Source organism: Papaver somniferum, chromosome 8 (genome assembly GCF_003573695.1).
Source record: "Papaver somniferum cultivar HN1 chromosome 8, ASM357369v1, whole genome shotgun sequence".
NCBI classification, from domain to species: Eukaryota; Viridiplantae; Streptophyta; class Magnoliopsida; order Ranunculales; family Papaveraceae; genus Papaver; species Papaver somniferum.
The window spans coordinates 65,752,461-65,764,583 of NC_039365.1; the positions used below are offsets into that span (position 1 = coordinate 65,752,461).

Here is a 12,123-nt window from a genome sequence, read left to right on the forward strand (position 1 = left end):
CCATGCCAGCCACATCTCCGCGCCAAGGCATGCCAACCATGCCAGCCGCACCACTGTGCCAATGGAAAACCATGCCAGATACATCTCCGCGCCAAGGCATGCAAACCGCACCACTGTGCCAATGTCAAACCATGCCAGCCACATCTCCGCTCCAAGGCATGCCAACCATGCCACCCGCACCACTGTGCCAATGGAAAACCATGCCAGCCACGTCTACCGCGCCAAGGCATGCCAACCATGCTAGCCGCACCATGCACAAATGCCATGCCAAACCCTTGGCCCCACCATGCCAAGCCAACCGCACCTTTCCTTGGCCCCAACCATGCTAGACGTACCATGCTCCAATGGCATGCCAAACCCTTGGCCCCACCATGCCAAGCCAACCGCGCCTTTCCTTGGTCCCAACCATGCTAGCCGCACCATGCGCCAATGGCATGCCAAACCCTTGGACCCACCATGCCAAGCCAACCGCACCTTGCCTTGGCCCCACCATGCCAAGCCGTCTGTACCGAACCCTTGGCCCCACTTTGCCAAGCCATCCGCACCATTGGCCTTGGCCCCACTATGCCAGCCTTCCCTATGCGGCAACCAAAACGAAGGCGTGTGATGATCAACAACCACCCTTCCATCCTAGATGCAAATCCTAGCCGTCCAAGGTCGCCAAAAAAAGCATGGTAACCTTTGGCCCAAAACCCTAGTTTTGGCCACGCCAAACCGCGCCAAGGCATGCCATGCCACTTGTGCCAATGGCATGCCAACCACCTTGCCGTGCCATACCATGCCGGCCTTCCCCATGCGGCTACCAAATCAAAGGCGTGCAACGATCAACGGCCACCCTTCCATCCTAGATGCAAATCTTAGCCGTCCAAGTTCGCCAAACAACGCATGGTAACATTTGGCCCAAAACCCTAGTTTTGGCCATGCCAAGGCATGCCATGCCACATGTGCCAATGGGATGCCAACCACCTTGCCACGCCATACCATGCCATCCTTCCCCATGCGGCTACCAAAACGAAGGCGCGCGACGATCAACGGCCACCCTTCCATCCTAGATGCAAATCCTAGCCGTCCAAGGTCGCCAAACGACGCATGGTAACCTTTGGCCCAAAACCCTAGTTTTGGCCACGCCAAACCGCGCCAAGGCATGCCATGCCACATGTGCCAATGGCATGCCAACCACCTTGCCGCGCCATATCATGTCGGCCTTCCCCATGCGGCTACCAAAACAAAGGCGTGCGACGATCAACGGCCACCTTTCCTTCCTCAATGCAAATCCTAGCCGTCCAAGGTCGCCAAACAACGCATGGTAACCTTGGGACCAAAACCTTAGTTTTGGCCACGCCAAACCGCGCCAAGGCATGCCATGCCACATGTGCCAATGGCATGCCAACCACCTTGCCGCGCCATGCCATGACGGGTTTCCCCATGCTGCTACCAAAACGAAGACGTGCGACGATCAATGGCCACCTTTCCATCCTAGATGCAAATTCTAGCCGTCCAAGGTCGCCAAACAACGCTTGGTAACCTTTGGCCCAAAACCCTAGTTTTGGCCACGCCAAACCACGCCAAGGCATGCCATGCCACATGTTCCAATGACATGCCAACCACCTTGCCATGCAATTCCATGCCGGCCTTCCCCATGCGGCTACCAAAACAAAAAAGTGCGACGATCAACGACCACCCTTCCATCCTAGATGCAAATCCTATCCGTCCAAGGTCGCTAAACAACGCATGGTAACCTTTGGATCAAAACCCTAGTTTTGACCACGCCAAACCGCGCCAAGGCATGCCATGCCACATGTGCCAATGGCATGCCAACCACCTTGCCGTTCCATACCATGCCGACCTTCCCTATGCGGCAACCAAAACGAAGGCCTGCAACAATCAACGACCACTTTTTCATCTAAGATGCAGATCTTAGCCGTCCAAGGTTCCCAGCTAACACATGGAAACCTTTGGCCCTAGTTTGGTCGCGCCTAAACAAAGCCAAAACCCTAACTTTTGGACGCGCCTAAACTGGGCCATATTAAAGGCATACTGATCATACTTTCATGCCACTGGATACCACACGAAAGGTTGCAATAATCAAAAACTACCTTCCTCTTAAGATGCAAAATCTCGACCGTTGAAGGTCACTACCGAGCTGGCAAGTCTCTCAAGCTCAACTTGCCAGACAACAACAACATGCTACATGTTTTCCACGAAAACACTCGAGTCATCAACACATGTCACAAACTGGGGGATGCTCTTTGGGTATTGGTTTGGCGGTTTACAGCGTGCATCGTACACTACGCTCGTTATAAGAAAGTGTCATAAGGATGAGGCGGTTAGTAAATACAGAGAGTAATGGTGAAACACTTTCTTTTATGGAACATCAGTTCCAAGCGTTACCCGTTACCGCCTCCTCCCATTTACTCACCCGTTTTCCATTTCTTAATGAGACCAGAGTACGTTTCACTTCGACTTGTATAAATAGGCATTACCTATTTCTACCGAACAACAAGTTCAAGTCAGGAGCATAGAACACTCAGAAAACGTTTGCTAGCTTTCCTATCTGTTAGCTTTCCACTTTCTGATACAAGTCACAAAACAACTACTCTTCCAGAATCAACTATTCTGGTCTCAACACTCTCTTCGCTTCCCTCCCCAAAACCAACCCTTCTCCTCCTCTTTGTGACCGAAGCAAGTCTGGAACGACCATTTCTTGGTTTAGGCCTGATTTGTATAGATTGATCTATCGAATCTAAAGTACTCCCTTGCAGTACATTGTTTAGGGTTTAGACTCGTTTCTCACCCACATGCCCGGAATTACCGAAATCAGTAGAAACCGTTTTCACCCTCAAACACCTACACAACCTTTCGGCGATTAAAACCACCCAAAACCTAGCCTATGAATTTCATTTCATTTTATTTTTTTTTCTTTTAAAATCTTCTTCTCCTCTTCTTCTTCCTTTCCGATTGTGGAGAGTAAAAACAATATTCCCTCGTTCTTAAACTTCAATTCATCGTCGTCGTTCATTGCGTAATCAAAAACATCATAAATTCTTCTATAAAACGATGACTGGAAATAATGAACCCACGATAGCTCGAGGAAAAAATGTCTACCGTGGTGACGATCCAAAAATTGGAGAAAATCAAAGAACAAAGTGATTGTAACGGCTGCAAATGACGAAGAAGACGACGAACACGACGAACATGAAGAAGATGAAACCGCTCATGTAGGTGGTGGTGGTGATTCTGATAATCAAACTCTCCATCAAATGGCCCTAATTAGATAAGTTTCTATTGTTTTGTGTGTTTATGTTATTTTAATTTGACGAATCCATGAAAATAAGTTCTAGGGTTTTCGGTTATTTCCCAGAATCGGTAGTTAGATCTTCATTTTATCTCCCGATTGTGTCCATTTTCTAGGGTTTTCGGTTACATCGACCAGAAGCGGGGGTTAATTTTTATAGCTTACTTCCGATTATATATAAATGTTTGCCACTGAACCCTAAAATTGACATAATCGTTAGCTAGGTTATATTTTGCCTTACGATTTGAACAGAGGATTAGAAAATATAGGAACACACAATTGATGCCCAGAATCATAAGATACTATATAGTATTTGACTTCCGATTCATAGAATCGTTGGTTAGATGATAGGACTCTGGAAGAACCCTATATATGATAACCGTAATCGCACGGTGTCTAACTAGTAGACAGAGGCAAGTATGGGTCGAACCCACAGGGAGCGGTGGAAATACTGCAATCAATACTCCTAATCGACTAACCAATCGAGATATGATATTTTTGGATTCTTGGAATTAAGGATTTAAAAAGAATGAAAACAAAAGAAAAATAATTAAATACAATGAGAAAGAGAGTCGGTAACCAGGGTCTACGGATTCCACTACTATTTATAATTATGCACCGAAAAGAACTCTAATTCCAAATATGTGTTTATAGATTTGTTATATTGCACCACCTATTATTTATATAATCTCGGATCATAAACTCGCATCTCCTAAGTATAGCCCATCAAATTTCTAAGCATGACATATCAGATTATAATGACGAGAGAATTATCGAAAACATAATTTATAGATTCACAATTATTATTTGCTTCGTCTAAGCATAACCCATTAAAATATTAACCTAAGCATGAATTATCAAATACTAACAAATATAATTGCAAACTACATGAATTTATGAATTTAGGCTAATGTATCATACAAAGACGGTGTGCAACAATTCATATTATAATAAAATCAATAAACAAAATTATAGACTTCAAGATTCATTTTTATAGCCTAATGCCAAAATAATTCCAATTTATTTCGCAATGGTCTATGCTCAAAGTAGTTTTCTCCATGAACCCTAGTTACAAAATCTAACACACCATATAAATGGATTTCTCAAAACCCATAGAAATAAATTACAAGAGAAAGAAATAATAAACCGATATCACCGTTGTCACCCGGTAAATGATCGTCTTCCTATCTTGTTGTATCTCCTTAAATAAACCCAACCGAGAACCCCTAGTTACATGGTTGACACTCCAATTATATAACCACTGTCTACTTCCCAAAAGTCCAAAGATATTATTACACATCCAAAATATCATAAATAAGGAATGTATATATCTTTTGTCTTCACTTTACCCATTTGAATCATATCTCAAAGAATCTTTCACGTGACTTTTTCCATTTCTTTATATACTATCTTCAAAGATCTTCCACATTTAGTGCTCATTAGTAAATCACATTCCATGCATTGTATAATCCACTAAAGAAATGAAATGGAAACAAAACCAGTATAGTAAGTAGAAATGAAGTTAATTAATGTCGCCATATTCTTGTAATTCCACCACGAACAAAATATTATGCCCAATTAATTCGAAGCCTAATATCATTCCATTAGCCACGACCGTTCATATTTCTTTGACCGGCCCTGATTGGTCAAATATGCGCATAAGTCTAATTTCAGCCGTTTTATTCTTCGGGTTACCAGATTTACTTGTATTTCCTACAAAAGCCTTAAAACAATATTATTAGTAAAATAATGAGTCCTAGCTAATGCGGTTATGGGTGTAAATGTATCGCACTTACGTGCTTATCAATTCCCCCTCACTTGCATTTTGCTAGTCCCGAGCAAAACAAAAAAATTGACCCGCTACACAGCTGGTCATAAAATGAAAATTTGAAATACCATACCAAGACTCGCTACACAGCTGGTCATAGAAAATACCATACAAAAGACCCGCTACACATATGGTCATGATAAATACCATACACAAGACCCGCTACACAGCTGGTCATAACCCTAAAAACCATGATGATATATTTTATTATTTTTTTTAAAACCCGCTACACAGCTAATCATTTTTTTTAGACCCGCTACACAGCTGGTCATAATATACCTGCAAACCTACAATAGACCCGCTCCACAGCTGGTCATAAATTGCAAGAAAATTCCTGAAAAATAAAAAGGAAAAAGTTAACCACTTCCCCACACTTAAACATTACATTGTCCTCAATGTAATTGAGTCATCCAACATAAAATTTAAGATGGGAAAATTCATAATATGCAACAATAAACAAATAAAAATAAAATAAGAAAATAGAATTACCTACTGGAATATACATAAAGGATTCTCTATATATCAACAACCTAAATAGTTGGGGATCAACCCAAAGAACAATATATATAATCAGTGATAACCTCAGATCTTCGTTGTAGCAACGTAAAGATATAGAGATTATCAAAAGGAAAGAGATGCCTACATACCTTGTTTTTGCAAAGGATAAATCGTCAATAACAAGAATTAGCTACCCAAGTGGTTCACTGTGGGTGGGAACTGAAACCATTTGGGAGACATGCATAGGCAAAGAGAAGTCACGAGATGCAAAATAATCTAGTAATATTGGAGAAGCACGCAGTTCTAATCCAAAATTAAGAATCTTCCGAAAAGTTGTGCTAACAATTCTAGGTATATTAGCTTCTCCATTAGATTTGCAAACCTGTACTAAATCATTATCAACCGAGGAATCAATAGGAATATCACAATAAAAAGGATTAAAAGAAAACTTATAGATAGAGTGTAATGTCTCTAAGTCGTTAGACTTAACTATAGTTTCTTCGGAATTAACGCATTCTTCATAAGCATCATTGTTATAACACTGATATGTCCTACCGTCTAAAAGAATGGTGTCCTCAGTCCTAAACTCATCCTTTTAAATAGGCAGGTGATCATAAACACGATCAGGAGTTGGACTAAATACACTACCTTCACTTGGTATGACAATGTCTCTATTCCTATGATCACAACTATCAAGTTCATCATCATTCTCCATACACATTGATTCATTATCTAAAGCTGTTTCATCATAAATATCAAGAGTACTAGAAAAATTAAAACTTGTCTCCTTGGTAAGACCACAATCTTTTACCGACTGTGTTAGTTGAGCAATCGATAAAGCATTTTGTTCATCAAGTTGAGCAATATAATCATGGCTTTTACTAAGCTCGGCAAAAAATAACTCATTAGCTTTGGTCTGTTCAGCAATGTCAATATTGAGGCGTTCTAACAAAGATAGTTGTGATGCAAATGGGTCACAATAAGATAAATCATCTCTCCCATACTGTGACAGAGAAGTGTAGGAATAATAATTGGAATCAACAAATTGTGGCTCATAACCAGGGTAAAGTTGGTAACGATCATAACCTTCACAAGGTCCGGAATGATAATACCAATAAGAATAATTCCAATCATTATTTACACACTTGGCAGGTTCTTGATAATGAGAAGGTGCATATGCATACTCCTCATGTGAAATATCAGATGGCTCCTCTGTCTCAGCTCTTTTTGTAAGATTCCAAAAAGTGATAAAAGAAGTCAACTCACTGGAAACCATTATACAAAGTAAAATTTTCCCAATAACTCACCTTGCAAAATCTTTGTGAGAATATCAAGTACTTACTTTAGGCCTGTTGTTGACTCAAATCACCGGTCTTCAGACTAAGGTACCTAAGAAAAAAAACAAATAATCTACGTAAAAATAACTAAAAGAAAATATAAAAATAAAAGAAAAATAATATATGTACAGAAGACAAAAAAATATGTACAAAATACCAATTACAATATTCCACAACCGCTCCCCGGCAGCGGCGCCAAAAATTGATCGGATTCTGTAAGAACCCTATATGTGATAACCGCAATCGCACGGTGTCAAACTAGTAGACAGAGGCAAGTACGGGTCTAACCCACAGGGAGCGGTGGAAATACTGCAATCAATACTCCTAATTGACTAACCAATCAAGATATGATATTTTTGGATTCTTGGAATTAATGATTTAAAAAGAATGAAAACGAAAGAAAACTAATTAAATACAATGAAAAAGAGACTCGGTAACCAGGGTCTACGGATTCCACTACTATTTATAATTATGCACGGAAAAGAACTCTAATTCCAATTATGTGTTTATAGACTTGTTCTATTGCACCACCTATTATTGATATAATCTAGGATCATAAACTCGGATCTCCTAAGTATATCCCATCAAATTTCTAAGCATGACCTACCAAATTATAATGACGAGAGAATTATCGAAAACATAATTTATAGATTCACAATTATTATTTGCTTCGTCTAAGCATAACCCATTAAAATATTAACCTAAGCATGAATTATCAAATACTAACAAATATAATTGCAAACACATGAATTTATGAATTTAGGCTAATGTATCATACAAAGACGGTGTGCAAAAACTCATATTATAATAAAATCAATAAACAAAATTATAGACTTCAAGATTCATTTTTATAGCCTAATACCAAAATAATTCCAATTTATTTCACAATGGTCTATGCTCAAATTGGTTTTCTCCATGAACCCTAGTTACAAAATCTAGCACACCATATAAATGGATTTCTCAAAACCCATAAAAATAAATTACAAGAGAAAGAAATAATAAACTGATATCACGGTTGTCACCCGGTAAATGATCGTCTTCCTCTCTTGTTGTATCTCCTCGAATAGACCCAACTGAAAACCCCTAGTTACATGGTTGACACTCCAATTATATAACCACTATCTACTTCCCAAAAGTCCAAAGATATTATTATACATCCAAAATATCATAAATAAGGAATGTATATATCTTTTGTCGTCACTTTACCCATTTGAATCATATCTCAGAGACTCTTTCACGTGACTTTTTCTATTTATTTATATACTCTCTTCAAAGATCTTCCACATTTAATGCTCAGTAGTAAATCGCATTCCATGCGCTGTATAATCTACTAAAGAAATGAAATGGATACAAAACCAGTATAGTAAGTAGAAATGAAGTTAATTAATGTCGCCATATTCTTGTAATTCCACCACGAACAAAATATTATGCCAAATTAATTCGAAGGATAATATCATTCCATTAGCCACGACTGTCCATATTTCTTTGACCGGATCTGATTGGTCATATACGCGCATAAGTCTAATTTCAGCCGTTTTATTCTTCGGGTTACCAGATTTACTTGTATTTCCTACAAAAGCCTTAAAACAATAGTATTAGTAAAATAATGAGTCCTAGCTAATGCAATTATGGGTGTAAATGTATCGCACTTACGTGCTTATCATTAGACGAATTCAACCCACTACCGATTATATAAGTTCTAAAATTTAAAAATTTGTGATTTTGGCAAAATCTAATTTCGGGGCTACGTTTTAATCGGAAGCCAAAGGCTATTTCTTTACTTTTGAGTATGTGCAATCGGTGGATATGTTAGATTGTTTTGTTCCGATTACATATGTCTCATGAAATTATTAATTTCTGAACCCAAATTGATGGCATATTCGGGAGATAAAACTAATATGACTTTCGATTGTGTGTAATCGGAAGAAAATCTTTTACCCGTGCTTCCAATTGTTCATAATCAGAAGTTTATATTTTAATTATGACTTCTGATTGTGTAGTTTGTAGTGCAATTCTTACGAACCAATTTTATTGTTTAAGTACAGGCGAGGTAACAAAGTCCAAGGTACAACTGTTACAGGGCCACGTCAAAGAGGGGGTAAGAAACTAAGCGATAGTGCGCGGAAATAAAGGAGTCAAAAAAGAAATTCTAGCAATGATGGTACTCAAGAAGGATTAGAACCAAACGCTCAACAAGGACCTTAAGAAGATGTAGAACCAAGCGCTCCAGAAATCACTCAAGATGAAGTTGGACAAAGTATTCCAGAAATTAGATTACAGGAAGAAGGACAACCAAGTGGTACACAAGGAGAAGGAGGAGTTATAAGGAAGCCAATCGCGAAGAAAGCATCACACCTTGTCCCCATTGATTTGAAGAAGACGGATTTTGAAGAAGAAATCCCGGCGCTGCCTAGTAATGGAGGAGCATTGTTATTTGGCTACAAAGACTCCTGGGCCAGAGAAATCTACGAAACTGAGGTAATAATCGTATTTTTTTTACTAACGTACTGTATTTTTATTCGTAATACTACTCTATGTATTCTGTAATGTGTTGTGTGTTTAATAGTATCATTCCGATGCGATTCCTCTACTCAAACCTACTGCCGTACCAACAAAATTAATGAAAGATTGGCCTTTAGACGGTGAATGTGAAAGGTTTAAGACAACTATAGCCAACTCGGGATTATCTACTGCTGCCAAGAACTCAATGTTGGAACATGATTAGGGTCGTGATATCGGCTTTTGTGGAGAGATTGTATCCCGAGACAGATACCTTTCGTATGCCGTTTGGGGAGATAACCATTACTCCAGATGATGTGAGGAAGATTCTTAATCTCAATGACCATGGTGTAGCTATCAAGTATAACTACATAAAGCAGTTAAATTGGGAACAACTTTATGATTTGTGTAAAAAGTGTTTTGGTTGGGATAAAGAGACATCGGACATTGAGTTCAACATGTGCTTTTCTTACAAAACTAGACAGTTTATCATGAGTCAGTTGATCAAGATGTTCAAAGGCACTGCCGAGAAAGAAAATCAAGGACCGTTAAGTGATGCCGAAGTGGATGTCGCGGCCACTGCCTATCTCTTATGTGTATTGGGATGTGTCATTTTTCCCAATGCTAGTGGCAACCGAGTAGATGCTAACCTTCTACAACTATTGCATTCTCTCAATAAGTTAGCCTATTACTCCTGGGGCACGACATGCCTGGCATTCTTAATAGAGGAGTTGAGAAAGGCGTCGAGGCTTAGAACTAGCCAAATTTCTGGGAATGTGAGTCTATTCCAGGTATTTTCTCAACTCTATTAATCCATTGATCATTATGTTCTTTTCTTTCTCTAATTTAAGAATCAATTTCCAATACTTGGTTTGGTATCTATGTAGACATGGATCTATGACCACTACCCTAGCATGAAATTGGCAGATGTGAACACACAGTGTGAGAAAGGTACACCGAGAGGAACAAAGTACAAGTTCACAAAGAACCGTTCAAGGACAAAGGAGAAGCAATTGGTTCAATTGAAGGAGAAATTAGACTCAACTAAGGCCTCAGAGGTATGCTTTTATCCATACAAGGAAGACCGAGCTAGTGGACATATAGCGGGTCGTTCCGAGTTGTCCCATTATTTTGGACCGTTGTGGTATCCCACAGGTTATGTAATGTACAATGGCTCCAGGGTGATGCGACAACATGGTTATGTACAAGGAGTACCATGGAATCACATAAATGGAAAGTTCAAATTGGACGTGGAGCATTCCCAGTCTAACCAGGACACCATCAAGGTAATTTACTATGGTACACCATATGTTATTGACCATTGGGATCAGAGGATGTACCACTTGGTAAACACTGAGAGAGCTGTCAATCGAGGTGATGAAAATGCTCCAGTCTATATGGAGTGGTACCGGCGTTAGAGCACTGCTCGGTCGAACTCGCAAGCGTTGCTATCTCAAGCTTGTTGTCAAGTTTAGTTGCCAAAACTATAAGTCTTGATTTCTAGTCTACTTATAGCCAAGTCTCGGATTAGGATAGAAAGTGTAGTTGAGCTTTAGACTTCACGGCGTTCATCGATCAAAGACGAAGAACTACTAAGGGGAGCTTGTGGAACTTCATCAACAAAAGATATGTGGAGACTTGAACTCATCTATCACTCAAAAATATATCTACTCTATCTCCTGTTAGAGACAAAAGTCATATAGCTATATAGACTTCGATTATACACATTTGATATTTCGAGCTGAGTTTAACTCGCTTAATTACATATTTCTCGAAATATGTGTTGGTAAGCGTTCGCTTTAACCAAGTTCATCTTATATTCTTGTCGAAAATCAAAAGATGATCATGTGAAAATCGCCTGGTAACATCTTACATGATTTTTGTGAGACAGTCATTTGATGTAGACTCGGAATGTTTCGTATTGATCATTCGATCACTTGAAAATTGCTTTGAAGCTAATAGTTTGTGTGAGACAGCTATTGTCGTCTTCCGAGAATGCTTGAATGATTGAAATGGGAGTTTAGAACAAATAACCATGATTGGATATAGCACAGTATGGGTACTTGTATGCTAACTGTTGCAAGTTATTCCAAGTCCGGGAACCATGGTATGCATACCCGTATGCGTACTGATTGGTTTAGTAGAGGTCCGAGAATTAGGTACGCATACCAGTACGCGTACTGGCGTGAGGTTCAAGTCCCGGGACTTTACCGAGTTTGGTGGTATGCGTACCTGTTCGCATACGAGCGAAACCAAACTTAGTATGGCCACTTAGGTATGCATACCCGTTTGCATACTTGAGTGGATTATGTTCTAACAATCGGTTTGTTCATGAACTAATACATTTATATAATAAGGAATGCAGTCTTTTGCAAACCGTGGCTGAGCTTGTGAGTTCTTGTAATTATTGACAATTCCTTCACATTTAGTACCCTTTGAATAATATTTCCTGTGGACGAATTCTTTAAGGATGCAACCATAACTTTTAGCCAAAAGTTGTGTATAGTCTTTAAGAGTTGTATATAGTCTTCAACGCGCGAATGGTTTGTTAAGATACCTCCTTGAGCCAGCTGTTGGACAATGCAGTAGAACTTCACTTCTTGTAACAAACAAGATGGACTAAGACTAATCTCAGAAGTATATATGTGCTCAATCAGCCATTGTTT

The 12,123-nt window shown here is 39.5% G+C and overlaps 1 protein-coding gene across 1 annotated transcript; it reads left to right on the forward strand.

Moving 5' to 3' along the window:
- Positions 1-9,738: 9,738 nt before the first annotated feature.
- LOC113305637 (protein MAIN-LIKE 1-like) lies at positions 9,739-10,875 on the forward strand. The gene is made up of 2 exons (XM_026554652.1): positions 9,739-10,248; positions 10,345-10,875. Exons 1-2 carry the CDS (start codon positions 9,739-9,741, stop codon positions 10,873-10,875), a joined length of 1,041 nt encoding a protein of 346 aa, XP_026410437.1.
- The last annotated feature ends 1,248 nt before the right edge of the window (positions 10,876-12,123 follow it).